The 17,918-nt window shown below is 40.8% G+C and overlaps 2 protein-coding genes across 2 annotated transcripts in view; one reads left to right on the top strand and one right to left on the bottom strand.

Annotated features, from left to right (window-relative positions):
- LOC135216198 (RNA-binding protein 12-like) overlaps positions 1 to 16,571 on the top strand; it is a 48,105-nt gene extending 31,534 nt beyond the window's left edge. The window contains exon 2 of the mRNA XM_064251337.1: positions 16,356 to 16,571. Within this exon, the coding sequence (XP_064107407.1) occupies positions 16,356 to 16,556 (201 nt within the window). The 3' untranslated portion in view covers positions 16,557 to 16,571. The remainder of the gene's footprint in view (positions 1 to 16,355) is intronic.
- Positions 1 to 17,918, bottom strand: part of LOC135216229 (sorting nexin-2-like) — a 131,412-nt gene that overhangs the window by 67,605 nt on the left and 45,889 nt on the right.

Here is a 17,918-nt window from a genome sequence, read left to right as displayed (position 1 = left end):
AATATGGGCATACATATATGAATAATAGGTTTGTGTAAAAATGACAAAAGTTAGCCATTTTTCTTCAATAGCTGTCTTGTAATCAGTATATGCAGATTCCGTGGATCACAATTTATGCTTAAATATTCTTAATTGTTAGCCTTCAAACTTGGAAAGCCTCTACAGGGAAGGTTTCCAAGCTTTTGAATTTAAAAATCTTAATTTTCATCATTATTTCCTGCTTTTTCTGTATTCCTTTGTGTGAAACTTTGTTGTTAATAGTGTCTACTGTAGTATATTATGGTAGTAATTGTATTATTTAGGTAATTTCTTGCATGGATTACAGAGATAATTATGTACAATAATTTGATTTTGCATGGATTTTTTAAAGGTTCAGACAATACGTACCAGTTGTTCATGGAAGAAGTTTTAAGTAGACAGATTTTTTGTTAGATACCATCATTATTTTCCTCATGTTGATCATGCCTACTGGGGCTGTACTGCAAAGTACAGTATGTTGACTGTGATTATAGCATTACATTCCAGTAAGATCATTAGTGTAGCTGCTGTTGCTGTCATGTATGTTTTATGGGACTGATAGTCTGGAAGGAAAGAGGGATGCCTTGGCGGCGGGCTTATTTTTGTAGATTGAAAGTAGCAGTGTTTTTGGTAGTACTATCACTTTGGTCCCATCTATACTGTTTTCCACATTTAGTTTCATTTTTTCTTTGGTTTCTCCCAGTGTAAATGTCCAACATAATTTTTTCCTTGCTTCAGTTTTCAAATCTTACTCAAGAACAAATTTCTATGGCAAGCCTTGTAAGAGACACTATATGTGTACATATCTCCAATGTTAGCCAAGTTAAATACAAAAGAAAGCTGTATATAAAATTAATGACAATTTGAGAGATGGTCTGTGCACATTCTTGGCCAATGTGCATTGCTGACAAAAAGTGGCACAGTTTTGTCTAGAAACTTATTCACGATCATGTGAATTTAAATTCATCTTTATTAAGAATTATATATTATTGTTTTTGGTGTGTGTATATGATATACTGTAATATATATATATATATATATATATATATATATATATATATATATATATATATATATATATATATATATATATATATATAATAATTTAATGAAGGGGCTTGCCTGAATAATTGTGCTAAGAGGTGAACTCTGAAGCAAGACAGTCAATTAAGTTATACAGATGGGTGCAGATCAGATATCCCAAAGGGACCAGTGTGCTGTTCAAGAAACACTAATAGTTAACTACTCAATGTGGAGCTTAATGGAACGCATTCTAGCAACAAGCCATAGATGGCCATTTTCCTCATTGTGCTGTTTAGTTTAATCAATATTTGTAGATACCTTTGGGAATTTTTCATAAAAAAGCATAGTTTAAGTTTGACCACTATAATTGCTATCATTACTGAGAAATAGGGAAAAACACTCTATCACGAGAGTATATATAATGTTTTCTAAAGGGTCCACAATAATACCTAAGTGTAAAAAGTCTGTGTATAATTTTGAAGACTTTACAGAAAGCTTTCGAACCCTTCCCTGGGTTCATCTTCAGTCCAAATGAACAAAAAGTTACGACAAGTACAGAGGTAAATTTAAAAAACAAGACGTTGAAGATCGTTGACAACGGTCATTAGCTCGTTAATGGGCCAGGTGAAGAAAGAAGGTAGTTAACCCTATTACGCCGACTGGACGTATTTTACGTCGACATTTTTTTGTCTCTCGTGTGCCGACTGGATGTATTTTACGTCGACCTTACAAAAGTTTTTTTTTTAAATTCCGCGGAAAAATACCGTTATAGGCCTACCAGCCTAAAACTTTTGAATCACACGCCTTGGGGGATGCTGGGAGTTCACGGATCAAGGTGTTGTTTTGTTTACAATCGTTACGCAGGCGCGCAAGCGCGAATTTCTTTCTTGCCGCACTAAAAAGTATCTGACACATCTCGGAAATTATTTAGTCACTTTGACATAATTTTTGTAATTTTTGTACCATTGTAAATTAGCCGTTACATGAAGTATTATATATGAAAATGTGCGTATTTTTTATGTAGAATACAACAATAAAATACTCATGATTTTAGCCTTTTATCAGTTTTGAGATATTTTCATATAAATTACATAATTGCCAAAATTTCAACCTTCGGTCAACTTTGACTCTACCGAAATTGTCGAAAAACGCAATTGTAAGCTAAAACTCTTATATTTTAGTAATATTCAATCATTTACCTTAATTTTGCAACTAATTGGAAGTCTCTAGCACAATATTTAGATTTATGGTGAATTTATGAAAAAACTTTTTCCTTACGTCTGCGCGGTAACTCTTCCAAAAAAAATCATACTTGCGATTGTGGTAATGTTTGCACCATTTTAAAATTAGCCGTTATATAAAGTTTTATATATGGAAATGTGCGCAATTTCATGCACAATACAACTAAAAACAACCCATGGTTGTAGCTTTTATCAGTTTTGAGATATTTTTATATAAATAACGATAATTGCCAAAATTTCAATCTTTGGTCTACTTTGACTCTACCGAAATGGTCGAAAAACGCAATTGTAAGCTAAAACGCTTATATTCTAGTAATATTCAAGCATTTACCTTCATTTTGCAACAAATTGGAAGTCTCTAGCACAATATTTTGATTTATGGTGAATTTATGAAAAAAATAAAAAAAAACTTTCTTTACGTCCGCGCGGTACTCTTCCGAAAAAATCATACGTGCGATTGTGGTAATGTTTGCACCATTTTAAATTAGCCGTTACATAAAGTTTTATATATGAAAATGTGTGCAATTTCATGTAGAATACAAAAAAAATAATTGAAGGTTGTAGCTTTTCTCATTTTTGAAATATTTGCATATAAATCACGATAAATAGAAAAAAAAACCACGTTCGGTCAACTTTGACTCTACCGAAATGGTCGAAAAACGCAGTTTGTAAGCTAAAAAACTTCTTTTACAGTCTAGTAATATTCAGTCATTTATCTTCATCTTGAAACAAATTCGAAGTCTAGCAAATATTTAGATTTATGGTGAATTTAAAAAAAAATCTTACCTTCCCTCCACGCGCGGATTCTCCGCCACAAATCTCCTAAATGCGTACGTCCCATTCTCGGAATATTTGCTCCGTTTCATATTAGGCATTTCATAGAATTTTATATATGAAAATGTGCGCAATTTCATGTAGAATAAAATTAAAAATATTTAAAGGTTGTAGCTTTTCTTATTTCCAAAATAATTGCATATAAAAATATATAGTATATAAAAAAATTCGACATTTGGTCAACTTTAACTCGTCAGATATGGTCAAAAACTTCAATTGTAAGCTAATACTCTTACAGTATAGTAATATTCAATCATTTGTCTTCATTTTGAACAAAGAAATTGGAACACTCTAGGACAATATTTTTAGATTTATGTGAATTTTGAAAAAAATATTTGTTTACGTCCGCGCGTTACGAATTCATGCATTATTTTGTGATAATATTTTCTCTGTGTTGCTTTTATAATTTTACAATGTGTTATATACCAAAATGATTGCAATTTAGTGTACATTACAACGAAAAAAAAGTAACTAACGAAAAAAAAGTAACTTGTTACCTTTAACCGTTTTGCGCACAGCGCGATTTGAATACAATTATATATGAAATTTCGTTTTTGCGCTATCATATCGCATTATTTATATATGATAATGAAATAATTTTTTTCATTTCTGATGGTTGCATACTAAACTTCAGGCATGACAAAAAAGGAGCCAAAAATGAACTCTTAATCTTGAAAATAAGCGCGCTGTGAATTTTTTAAAAAAAAATATTTTTTCCTCTTCCGCGCTCACTCCGAAACCCCTCCGGCATACGGGAGACAATTTTTTATTTACCGCTCCGGCGTAAGAGGGTTAACAACTAGGTGATACCCTCTCCCCTATCAATCCTTCTGGCTGCAATCCTGTTGGATCTTCGTACAGGTTGTTGCAACATTACATGAAGTCCTTCATCCAAGGGCGTAGATTGGGCACCGTTATCAGACTCCCCCGGGGCAGCGGTTACCTGGACTGGAAGAGGCAAGGCAGAGGCAGCATCAGGAGAGGGAAAAACAGAGCCTGTCCTACAGTTAAAATCTTTTAAAAACATACTAGTAATATAAAAACTAAAAATTAACAAATGGGTCTTCGTTGACAAAAGACTTGTTTCCTTTAAATGATTCTCCCAAACTTATAGCAGCTCCCTCGACTAGTCGTCTGACATTTACATTGTTACTTTTAAAGATAATTTTAGCCTCGTTCCAGTTGAGTCTATGATCATTCATGAATGCATGTGCTACTATTGCGCTGTTTTGTGATTGTAGTTCATAAGCTCGCTTATGTTCGCCCAAACGTATATCTAGTCCCCGTCCACTTTCACCAAAATATTTACTATTACATCCATACATGGTAGTTCGTAAACGCCTGGGACTATGGGATTTTTATCATTGTTACTGTTTCTTACGAGGGAACGTCTTATTGTATTTTCATATTTGTTCAAATATGAAAATACAATATGAAAATACAATATTGTATTTTCAAATATGAAAATACAATAAGACGTTCCCTCGTAAGAAACAATAACAATGATAAAAATCCCATAGTCCCAGGCGTTTACGAACTACCATGTATGGATTGTAATAGTAAATATTTTGGTGAAAGTGGACGGGGACTAGATATACGTTTGGGCGAACATATAAGCGAGCTTATGAACTACAATCACAAAACAGCGCAATAGTAGCACATGCATTCATGAATGATCATAGACTCAACTGGAACGAGGCTAAAATTATCTTTAAAAGTAACAATGTAAATGTCAGACGACTAGTCGAGGGAGCTGCCATAAGTTTGGGAGAATCATTTAAAGGAAACAAGTCTTTTGTCAACGAAGACCCATTTGTTAATTTTTAGTTTTTATATTACTAGTATGTTTTTAAAAGATTTTAACTGTAGGACAGGCTCTGTTTTTCCCTCTCCTGATGCTGCCTCTGCCTTGCCTCTTCCAGTCCAGGTAACCGTTGCCCCGGGGGAGTCTGGTTAACGGTGGGGCCCAATCTACGCCCTTGGATGAAGGACTTCATGTAATGTTGCAACAACCCGTACGAAGATCCAACAGGATTGCAGCCAGAAGGATTGATAGGGGAGAGGGTATCACCTAGTTATTGTTAACTACCCTCTTTCTTCACCTGGCCCATTAACGAGCTAACGACCGTTGTCAACGATCTTCAACGTCTCTTGTTTTTTAAATTTACCTCTGTACTTGTCGTAACTTTTTGTTCATTTGGACTGAAGATGAACCCAGGGAAGGGTTCGAAAGCTTTCTGTAAAGTCTTCAAAATTATACACAGACTTTTTACACTTGGTATTATTGTGGACCCTTTAGAACATTACTGAGAAAATTATCTTGATGTTCCCACAACAACATGAGTAGTTATTATTTATACATTCAACTTCCCTGTCAGATATATACTTAGCTATAGACTCCGTCGTCCCCGACAGAAATTCGAATTTTGCGGCACACACTACAGGTAGGTCAGGTGATCTACTGCCCCGCCACTGGGTGGCGGGAATAGGAACCATTCTTGTTTTCTAATTCAGATTTTCTCTGTCGGCCGGGACATCAACATTGTTGTTGTTCCTCCTGATTTGATTTTTGTGTTTTTTCATCGCTATTGATCTTCTAGACCGGTTTTATTGGTGACGTATTGGATCTTTGGTTGGGCATACGCTTTCGTGGACTGTTAATTGATTTTGGAATTGGATTTTTCTCATAATGTCGGACTCTAGCTTTTCAGTTAAAAGACTGTGTGTGAATGAGGGATGTATGGTGAGGCTACCGAAAGCTTCGGTAGACCCTCACACGGTTTGTAAGGGGTGTAGGCAGAATGAATGCTCTGTAACTAACACCTGTAATGAATGTGTAGATTTGAATGAGGAAGAGTAGAAGACTTTAAATTCCTATTAAAGGAAATTAGATATGGATAGGTCTAGGAAGGCTTCCTCCAGAAGCGTAAGTAGGTCTCGTTCTAACGAGCCAATTACTGTAGCACCTAATCCTAAATTTATAATTACTTCCTCATGTACTACAAAGACTGCAAATCCTGCAACGGAAATTGCAGATCTGAAAGCTGCACTCAAAAGGATGGAACGTCAAATGCAAACTATACAAAGTAAGCGCAGTGAAAGTGACGTAAGTGTCCCCAGTGCAGTGGAGGGTGCGTCTGATCGGCTTCATCTCGCTCCCAGGCCTAGACCTCTTTTCAAGCGTCCAGGCCTAGAGGAGAAGGAATGTCAACAGCCTTACGGAGGTGATGGAGAATCCCCAACCGATCAGGCGTCCCCTCGGCAGATTCTGTGGCGTCCCGAACTGCCAAGGATAGCTATAGGAAAAGCATCCTAAAAAAGGGATTTTGACGTAGGAAAAATCTATTTCTGGGCGAGGAAGCCGTGTCGCCCAGTGAAATATGTCTGCTTTAGCACTATTTCTAGTAAAATATTGCTATAATACCAGAGAACTGCTAAATTGGACATGTCAGAAGCCTCTGACTCGCTCACCTATATAAAAGGTGTCGGTATGAAACTGGGGCGAGTGTTAAACACTACCACAGCAACCCCTCCAATTAGCCTTTTCCTCATCAAAAGACCCTAATACTGGGGGCCTGACCCAATAGGTCACACCTAGCTACCCCTTTGAATGGCGGCTGTGACGTCATACTTATCGATAGCAATGAAGCTTGGTGCACTGCAAGGGGAGGGGAAAAAACCAGGGGGGATTTCACTGGGCGACACGGCTTCCTCGCCCCCAGAAATAGATTTTTCCTACGTCAAAATCCCTTTTCTGGCTCAGCCGTGTCGCTCCCGTGAAATTGTACCAGAGAAACACCAAGCTACATCACTCTGAAATGAAACAGAATATTAAATTGTATAAACTAACACCATAGACCCAAGTGAAATAGCAAGAGATTTGCTGCGATAGGTAGGATGTTAATAAAACTGGCATAATGGAAAATATTCATATGACACAAGGACAGTACTATATTGATGTTGCAAGGAGACACTGACCTCCCTACAGCTATTGCCTGATATTTAAGATCCTCCAAGGACTTAAGGTAAAGCTTTGGAAAAACCCAGTGCGACTGCCGACCAGTATATTTCTTCAGATCATCAAAGTTCATATATTTGAAGAAATTTACAGAAGTTGTTATAGCCCGAATAGCACGCGCTTTGGGAAAGGACCCTGGGCTGACTTCCTTGGTAAAATACAAAAACTGCTGCGTAATGCCCTTTAGGGATATGGTACCACCACCGCCCCACATGAAAAGGAGGGGGGGGGCCTTCGGAAAAGGTAGATGTGCTAGATAAATAGTCCTTAGGGGTTTTAACAGTACATAAAGATGGATGTTGCGGAAGCGGAACAACCTTCCAAGGGGATCGCCTTACCAAAGGGTTCTCATTCTTAGCCATAAAATAATTATTTGGTGAAAGCAACACGTAACCCGAGGGAAGGAATTCTATATGCCCTTGGCCACTAGATAAAGATGACATCTCCGATGTTCTGGCACCTGAAGCCAGACTTGATAAAAACAGTGCCTTACGCAAAAGGGTTTGGCAATCACATTTGAAGTTGTCTGTTTTAGAGTCTAACCTGAGACCATCGTTAAGAAACCATGACACTGACGACGGCCTTTGAATGGGCCGCAGGCGTGCACAAGCCTTGGGATTGAGGTGAAATAAGACTCAGTTAGATTTATACCAAACCCGAGAAGAAAATCTTTTTCGGAGCTGACTTAGTGGTTGTTATTGTGGCAACTGCCAAGCCTTGTTCGAATAAAGGCCTGAAGAATGTTATAGTCACGTTCATTGTCATTACTTTGACATTGATTTCCTGAGAAATGTAGGCAATTGTTTAACTGCTGAATCATACTGGTGAAGTGTAGATTCTCTTTTGTCTGACTCCAAGAACAGAATGTTCTGTGGATCAATGTCCCCTACCCTCCTACCTGCAAACTTCATGAAATCCATAAAGATAGGGTTTTGTGAAGACCTGAGGAATCGAACACAGTCACCGTTTGAACTTGTTGCGTCAGCCTCAAGCCCGGGAGAGGGTGAGGATGAAGACCTAGTTCTAGGAGAAGGAGAAACCAATTGTTCTTGGGCCAGTAAGGAGCTATGAGAGCCACCTGACCTTTGAAGGATTTCAACTTGTGCAACACCTTCAGGAGAGGGTTCACTGGAGGGAATAAATAAACTCCCTCCACTGGTTCCAATCTATACTCAGGGCGTCTGTAGTGTATGCTAGAGGGTCCATACTTTGGGCCACGTAACAAGGCAGCTTGTGGTTTGCCCCTGTAGCGAACATATCTACTTTCAGACCCGGTACTCTCCTACAAACCCTCTCGAAAGGGTTCCTGGTCCAGTGACCATTCTGGCTCCAGGGGGACTGACCGGGACAATGCGTCTGCTACTACATTGTGGACTCCTGCCAGATGGGTAGCCGATAGATGCCAGGTGTTCTTGTCAGTTAGAGAAAAAATTGCTATCACCCTGTGGTTCACATGACTTGACTTGGACCACCTCTGTTTATACCATGTATCACTACTGCACTGTCGAGAGCCAATCTGATATGAGTCTCCTCCGGAGGACGGAGCTTCTTTAAGGTCAGAAACACTGCCATAGCTTCCAGGATGTTGATGTGAAGCTTTTGGAACTGAGGTGACCAAGTTCCCTGAACCTTGTCGTGCTGTGAATAACCTCCCCAACCTGATAGTGATGCGACTGTATGCATCAGTAGGGACGGGGGAGGGAACTGCAACTGTAACTCTTTGGCTATTGCCCATGGACGTAGACGTTCCTTGGGAATCAGAGGTACCCGGCCGAACTTGTCACGACACTTGGCATTGGCCTTGAACGTCAAACTCGATTGATGTCCTTGAGCTTGGCTTTCAACAGAACGTCTGTGACTGACGCAAATTGGAGCGAGCCTAGGATCGTCTCCTGATTCCTTCTCGAAGCCTTTTTGCATTTTAAGAATTGGCTTGTTACCTTGGCATCCCCTTCCCTGATGGAATGGAAAGGTTGTGTGAATCCAAGCCCCAATGGAAACCTAGCCACTGGAACTTGGATTCTGGGGCCAATCGGGACTTGGTCCTGTTGATCTTGAACCCTATATATTCCAGGAAAGATATGACCCCGTCCATGGCTTTCCTAAACTTGTCTTTGACCATCTCCCAGATTAGCCAGTCGTTTAGGTACGCCACTACCAATAAAACCTGAGACCTTAGCTCCTGCACCACTACCTCCGCCAGTTCCGTGAAAACCCTTGGGGCTATATTCAGCCCAAAGGGCATCACATCACCTTGAAGGAATAAGCTTCTTTTACTTAAAAGTTTGAAGCCCAGGAATGGATGGGAGTGCTGAGCCGTCGGGACATGATAATAGGCGTCTGTAAGACCTATAGAGGTGGTGACGCCCCCACGGGGAAGTAAGGCCCTTACCTGAGAGATGGTCAGCCTTTAGAACTTGTCGCAAGGAATGTACAAGTTTAAACGGGACAAGTCTAAGATCACCCTCCTTTGGTCGGTCCCTTTCTTGGGACACTGAATAGACGACTTTGAAATTTGAAGTTCTTTGTCCTGGAGACTGCTCCCTTCTGGAGAGGTCCCCTGGGGTAATCCATCAACCCTTGGGTTGGATGCTGATAGATAGATACTATGTTTTCCGCCCAGCTGCTGAACTCCCAACGATGTTAAAAGAGATACAGCCTGCCTCCTATTTGAGGAACTTCATTGAGATGATGAGGGTCGGGTTCCGATTCTTCGCCTCAAAGAAAGGGCTGGAGTTCTGACGAACTTTCGCCCCTTGAAAAGGAGTTGGAAAGCTCCAACTTTGGATTCAAGTCCAGAGTGTTTCCCTGAAGAATCGCCATGTGAAAGGAAAAGAGCTAAGAATATACCAGCTCTCAACTCGGAGTCTCCTACCTCCTCTAGACCTCCTTCACCGACCTCGGACAAGGAAGAAGAGAATGCTGCTACTAAGATTCTCTTAAAAATGCAGGAACAGATTTCCTCTTTAGTAGGAGTTCTTAAAAAGGATGCTCCTAGAAGAAAGGACTCTTTCCTGCCGATAAAGAGATCAACGGGAAGAACGGACGTTTCTGGCACAAAATTTGCGTACTCTACTCCTTGGACAGGAAGTAGGAGAAAAGCGCCAAAAGCGCCAACCTGGCGCAATGCGCCAGAAGCGCCAGCCAGGCGCAATGAGCCAAAAGCGCCAGGAGCGCCAGCCTGTGCCAGCCAGACGCCAAGCCCCACAATCGACATCCAAACGACAGACACGAGGATCTTCAATTGTTCAAAGAGACATTAACCAAGAGGCTTCTTTTAGCTTTGAGCAGGATCAGCCTTTACCTGACAGGGACTCTAGATGTCACACGGGCGGCCGTAGCCCCTGTCGGGATAGAGCTTTTCCTGTTAAGAGCGATTTGAGAGGACATCCTTCTTCTGACAAGAGAGAGAGATGTCGCACAGGCGGCCATCGCTCTTGCCAGGAGAGAAATTATGATAGTCTTTTTGCAGGATCAGCCTCTCCCTAGTAAGGACGCAAGTTGTCGCAACAGGCAGCCGTCGCTCTTGCAAGGGTGGTTTAGATGTTGCGAGAGACTCGTCCCCTATCGATAAGAAACAATCCTCTTCGGTTGATCCCTCTTCCCCCATGGAGATTGAACAAGAGTTAGATGTTTCGGACTCTGAAGATCATACAGCTGCGGGCTTATCAGACTATAAGACATTAGCAGCCCTGTTACTTCAAGAGTTTGGAGATTCTTTAAGTCCTGCCGCTCCTCCTTCGCCTAGATCTTTGTTCACTAGCACCAAGATCTCGAAATCGTCCTCTTTCTTAAAGATGAAACCGACCATTTCCATGAAGAAGGCTCTGCAGTTTGTTGGAAACTGGTTTAAATCCAAGGAGGAGGCGGGGAGAACCGTCTTTGCCTGCCCTCCTTCCAAACTATCAGGAAGGAGAGGTATTTGGTATGAGACAGGAGAATCGTTGGGTCTTGCTCTCCCGACCTCAGCCGAAGCAGACTTTTCGAATTTGGTTGACTCTTCGAGGAGGCAAGCTTTGTCATCAGCTAAAACCACATGGGGGACTTCAGAAAATGGACCATCTCCTCAATTGATTGTTCATGTCTTGGAAGTTTTTAACTTCTTAGACTGGTCCCTTGGGGTTTTGGCCAAGAAAACTCAGGATACGGAGTTTCTGAGCCCAGAAGCTCTTCATAGTGTCCTGTCCTGTATGGACAAAGCAGTTCAGGACGGATCAGGAGAAGTGGCCTCTCTCTTCGGAACAGGAATCTTAAAGAAAAGGACTTTTAGTTCTTTCCTAACAAAAGCAGTCACTCCTATCCAGAGGTCGTCCCTGCTTTACGCACCGCTTTCGGATCAACTGTTCCCTTCTCAGTTAGTAAGGGACATTTCCCATTCATTGACTGAGAAGGCCACACAAGACCTTTTGGCCCAATCCGCAAGAAAGCGAGGATCTCTTTTCCTACTATGAAGAGAGAGTCAACGTTACACCCCTCAACAGCCCTTTCGAGGGAGTTCCTCTTCTGACCCTCCTCGAAGAAGAGAGGAATGGCGTAAAGAGGTACGTCTGCCTTCAGACCTATCAAGAAATCTAAGTGATATTTCAGTCCTTCAAGCACCGGTAGGAGCCAGACTTTTTAAATTTTCGGAAGAATGGACAGTGAGAGAGGCAGACAGCTGGTCCCTCTCCGTAGTAAGGAAAGGATATCTTATCCCCTTTCAAGACAGACTTCCCTTAACGACGACCCCAAGGGAACTGTCGGCGAAGTACAGGGACCCTGCCATGAGAGAAGCACTTTTGCACCTTGTAGAGCAGATGTTGCAAAAGGAAGCCAGCGAATTGGTCCGGGATCCGCACTCCCGGGGATTCTACAACCGTCTTTTTCTGGTTCCGAAATCCTCGGGGGGAGTGAGACCGGTTCTGGATGTGAGCGCATTGAACCAATTCGTAGAGAACACAAAGTTCTCTATGGAAACATCCAAATCGGTTCTTGCGGCTCTCCGTCCCGGAGATTGGATGGTCTCCCTGGATCTACAGGATGCTTACTTTCATGTCCCCCTGCATCCCGCATCGAAGAAGTATCTTCGCTTTATGATGCAGGACAGAATTTTCCAATTCAGGGCCCTGTGCTTCGGCCTATCTACAGCTCCTCAAGTTTTCACGAGCCTAATGAGGAACGTTGCGAGATGGATCACATCTGAAAGGGATAAGCATATCTTCTTTATCTAGATGATTGGCTCATAAGAGCAAAGTCGGAACATCAGTGCTTGAAGGACCTGGAGACGACATTAGAACTGACGCAATCACTCGGACTACTCGTAAACCTCGAGAAATCACAATTGATCCCCAGACAGAACATGGTCTATCTGGGGATTCAGATGGATTCTCGGGGTTTTCGAGCTTTTCCATCGCAAGAGAGAATTGCTCGAGGCTTGGAAAAAGTCTTGAACTTCTTAGCGAAAGAATGAAGCTCGGCGAGGGAATGGCTCAGTCTCTTGGGTACCCTTTCCTCGTTGGAGCAGTTCGTTTCCCTAGGGAGATTGAACCTCAGACCTCTGCAGGTCTACCTGAGAAGAATGTGGAGTCAGAAGACAGGAGAATTGTCAGATTCGTTTCCCATTCAACAGGAAATAAAGTCGCACCTGAAGTGGTGGTTAACCCCCTTGAGAAGAAACGAAGGAGTGTCCCTCTTGATTCGGAACCCTCTCCTAGTGTTGTTTTCCGATGCCTCGGAAACAGGATGGGGAAGGCACAAAATTGGGTCCAAAGGAAGTGGCAGGTTACCTGGACAAAGGAACAGGTAACATTGTACATCAATGCGAAGGAACTCCTGGCCATCCATCTAGCCCTGGAGTTACGGTTCAAATCGGCAAGTCTAGAGGAGTGTAGTCCAAGTCAACTCGGACAATACCACGGCTCTGGCTTACATCCGAAATCAGGGGGCCACTCACTCTTTCTCACTATACGAGATCGCAAGAGCTCTATTGATTTGGATGGAGGAACGGGGCATAATACTCCGAACAAGATTTGTTCAAGGAGTGAAAAATGTAAGAGCAGACAGGTTGAGCAGGAAGAACCAAGTACTTCCAACAGAGTGGACACTTCACTCAGAAGTCTGCAAAGAACTTTGGTCCCTCTGGGGAAAACCACAGATCGACCTGTTTGCCACGTTCCTCTCCAGGAGGATGGACAATTTCTGCTCTCTGGAAGAAGATCCCAGAGCCATAGCGATCGATGCTCTCCTCATGGACTGGTCAGGCATAGACGCCTACGCCTTTCCCCCATTCAAGTTGCTAGGGGAAGTGCTAAGAAAGTTTGTTGCATCAAAGGGAACAAAACTGATTCTCATTGCTCCCTTCTGGCCTTCCCGAAGCTGGTTCACAGAGGTACTGGAATGGACGGTGGACTTCCCCAGATCTCTTCCAGAAAGGACAGATCTGCTCAGACAACCCCACTTCGAGAGGTTTCACAAAAGCATCCACGGTCTCTCCCTGACTGCCTTTCGACTATCGAAAGACTGGTCAGAGCGAGAGGCTTTTCTAGGAAAGCTGCAAGTGCAATCGCTAGAGCCCGCAGGTCCTCTACCCTGCGGGTCTACCAATCGAAGTGGGAAGTCATCCGTAGATGGTGTAGGTTGAAGAAGCTTTCCTCTTCCAATGCCTCTGTGACCGAAATCGCCGACTATCTTCTTTTCTTAAGAGAAGAGTCGAAGTTGGCTGTATCTACTATAAAAGGATATAAGAGCATGCTTTCAGCTGTGTTCAGGAACAGAGGCCTGAATATAGAAGAGAATAAAGATCTTCATGATCTCATTAGGTCTTTCGAGACCACCAAATTGAGATCTTCTCTCCCCCCGAGTTGGAACCTGGATGTGGTCCTCAAGTTCTTGACTTCTGACAGGTTCGAACCTCCAGATAAAAGCTCGTTTAGAGATCTTACGAGAAAGTGCATTTTCCTTTTGGCCCTCGCTACTGCCAAGAGGGTCAGTGAATTGCATGCTTTAGATTCTCGGGTGGGATTTAAAAAAAGACTCTGCAGTGGTTTCTTTTCAACATCTATTCCTGGCTAAAAATGAGAACCCTTCTAAACCTTGGCCTAGAAGTTTCGAAGTCAAGGGACTCTCTCCCCTTGTAGGTAGAGATTTGGAAAGGTCTCTTTGCCCAGTCAGGGCCCTGAAGTTCTATCTAAAAAAGAAGACACAACTTCAGGGATGTCGCCAGAGTCTCTGGTGTGCAGTACGAAACCCCAAGAGACCTATGTCAAAGAACGCACTGGCGTTCTTTGTCAGGAATGTGATAACAGAAGCTCACATGAATTGCCAAGAGAATTCCTTAAAGCTGCTTAGGGTTAAAGCTCACAAAGTCCGTGCAGTTGCAACTTCCCTATCTTTTAGTAAGAATATGTCGATGAGGGACATTTTAGCAGCAACATATTGGAGATGTAACTCAGTATTTGCATCCCATTATTTAAAGGATGTAAAAGTAACATACGAGAAATGTTTTTTCTCTTGGTCCGTATGTATCAGCGGATACTATGCTGGGGCAGGGAGTGGATACTGATCCTTAAATAATTTTTGTTTTTGTTTTCTTTAATGATTATTTGTAACAAAATTGGTGTTGAGTTTTTTTGGGTTGTTTGAAAGGATGTTGGGGGATGACACTTTTTCAATCGTAGTACTAACCCCGGTGATAGGATCAGGTGATCGGGATCAGTGTCGTGCTCTTTGATAAGGCCATTAGGCAAGGTGTTTTGTCATGTAAGTGGATAGGACCCCATTGACAAAGATCCTAAGGTTCTGTCGAGTAAGTGGATAAAGACCCCTTTGACAGACCATCAAGAACTCTTAGCAAGAGGTCACTACCTCGCTGAGGCTCTTGAAGCGATGCAGGCTCCTAGGCAGTAGCCATGAAGTCTTTCGCTAACACAGGCAGGAACCAAGGTTTTTTAGTTTTATTACCTACAACGTATGTTGTTTACCTGTCTATTCTGTAAATAGCTGTCTCTTACCCTCCGCCAAAGGTGCCAATCAGCTAAGTATATATCTGACAGGGAAGTTGAATGTATAAAAATGTTATTGTCATGATACAATAAAGTTTTATACACACTTACCTGGCAGATATATACGATTAAATGGCCCACCCAGCCTCCCCTCAGGAGACACGTGGAATAGAAAATCTGAATTAGAAAATGGAAATGGTTCCTATTCCCGCCACCCAGCGGCAGGGCGGTAGATCACCTGACCTACCTGTAGTGTGTGCCGCGAAATTCGAATTTCTGTCGGGGATGACGGAGTCTATAGCTAAGTATGTATCTGCCAGGTAAGTATGTATAAAACTTTATTGTATCATGACAATAACATTTTAAGTGAATTGATATTACAAAAATACGATTATGTTCTGCACTCATTTGATAGTCCTGTTATTTTATACATTTGCTTCTCCATCTCTCATGATATTTTTAGGCCAAGAGATGCAACTTTAATCTTGATCTTGGGGTGACTGAATTTCAGCTGACACAAGTTGTGATAAGAGTTGTGACTCATTTATAGTTTTAATTTCTTTATTACTTTTAAGGAAAGCTTGACAGAATTACATCATCAAAGAAGCTTCCACAGACACATTACAAAAGGATTTGATATGAATAATGCATGATGTTTGAATGTTTTTTCTAAGTATGTAAAATATGGTAGTTTACCGAGTATCTTACTACAAAATTGAAGTAAAAAGTAAGATCACCAAAAGTTGCGGCAACTTAATAACTATAACTACTTCACCAACTTGCAAACTTATTGATGCATATCACGTCATAATGCAGAGTAATGTGAAAATCAGTATTTCTGAGTTTTATTTTCTTTTTACAATGTACATCATTCTTGATTTATGAACCAAATCCTGTGAATAGTGTTTAGTTATATTTCTCTTTAACACATTTCTGAATGCAGTCTTTTCTGCCATAGTAACAAGAAAAACGTGTGTAGGTGGTAACATTGAAAATCATGCAAAAAGAATTCTCTCTTACTGAAAAGATGAAGGTAGTGTGTGTGTGTGTGTGTGTGTGTGTGTGTGTGTGTGTGTGTGTGTGTGTTTTTTTTTTGCCAGGAATGAAACTACTGTACTGTGTCTGCTTGAGGAGGCTTAAAGATTATTTTTTTCTTTTAAAACTTCAGAGACAACAAATATATCTCATGATGTAGTGAGTTGTCACATAAGATGCACATTAGCATGAGAATTGTTTTGGCAGGATGTTCCCGAACCTCCTGTGCCAGCCTCCAGCATTCTTCCTCCAATGGGTGCACCCCTTACTCCACCAGTAGCTCCTATTACTCCAACAGTCACTCCAAATTTGACACCCAATGTAACACCAGCTGCTCCTGCACCTATCACTCCTATTCCTGCTGTTCGGCAATCACCTGAGGAGGTATGTACTACTGAGGTACCTTAAACACCATATGATTTTGTATTTAGTGGTAGCTCTCTTCATCAATTATGATAGATGGATAATACTTCCATAATTGCTTTAGTTGTAATCTTTTTAAAGTAATATGATTTAGAGCTTTATTTTTTTTTTCTATCGGTAAAATCATTGTCATTATTGATTTATGTTTTTGTTCACATTTCCCTATTATAAGGTTAAGACATAAAATGCAGTTCCCTTCACTTTCTTTTATCTTACACATTTTCAGCTTGAATTCAGTTCTATAGTCTTGGTCTTCATCTTCATCTTTTCCATTATATTTCGGACCATCCTACTGGTCTTCATCTTCCTAATTCCATATCCTGTACTTTATTGTAAGATATGGTAATAGTATTTTGGAAGGAAATTAGTAAGCAGAAGATTTAAGACTGATTTTCAAGTTATTTTCTCAGATTTTTATTTCCTACATTACTTATACATAAAACTAATGGTAAATGTTAGTACATCACCTGAACTCAGCCCAAGTACAAGTTTTAACTAAATACTATCTCATTTTTCTACTTGACTGTCATGCAGTTTGCTGAGGCCATTATGAAATTCAATCTGAAATTCATTAGAAAATTTTTTACATTATAAGATGAGCTTTAATGTACAGTAGTACCTTGAGATACGAAAGGCTCAACTTACGAAAAATCCAAGTTACGAAAGCCAATACGAAAAATTTTACTGCTCTACATACAAAAAGTTTTCAAGATACGAAAGGTTGTTGCTATAAAGTCCCGAGATTCGCCCGGACCACCGAGAACAATTTTAAAACTCCCGCGCCGCCAACTGAGTAAACTCGCCACCATCCTCCCGCTCTCCCATTGGTTTCCTGATGCTAGTCCCACCCCCCCATAAGGTCCTGCTCTCCTATTGGTCAGCATCTACCCCTTGTGCTTTAAGTATTCTATTGGTAAAAGGTTGCTGTAAATTGAAAAACTTAATATTCATGCAATACATTTAATAAAAAAAACATTAGGTAAGATAGAATAAAGAATAAAAATGAATGGTTATTATAACTGTTTGGTAGTTTCAGTAGTATTGAAGAGAGAGAATGAAAATTTATGGCTTACTGTGTGAAAGTGATTGCTTGGCGATGCGTTCGATTACTCATAAGTGCTGGATGTAAACAGACGTTTGGAAGCTTTTTTTTGTTTGTTTGTTATAGTTAATGGTTACTTAATAATTATTTGAAATGAGTACATGCAGTACATTTAATAAAAAAAATGTGAATTAGATATCATAAAATATAAATAAATCAGACTGCCAACAAATATGCATTTTTTAGAATTCTTCTTCTGTTTTATTATTACGTTAAGTATACGTATTACGCATGTTTCATTATAG

The sequence above is a fragment of the Macrobrachium nipponense genome, chromosome 6 (assembly GCF_015104395.2).
Source record: "Macrobrachium nipponense isolate FS-2020 chromosome 6, ASM1510439v2, whole genome shotgun sequence".
Taxonomy (NCBI): domain Eukaryota; kingdom Metazoa; phylum Arthropoda; class Malacostraca; order Decapoda; family Palaemonidae; genus Macrobrachium; species Macrobrachium nipponense.
This window is presented reverse-complemented; position numbering and strand designations above follow the sequence as displayed.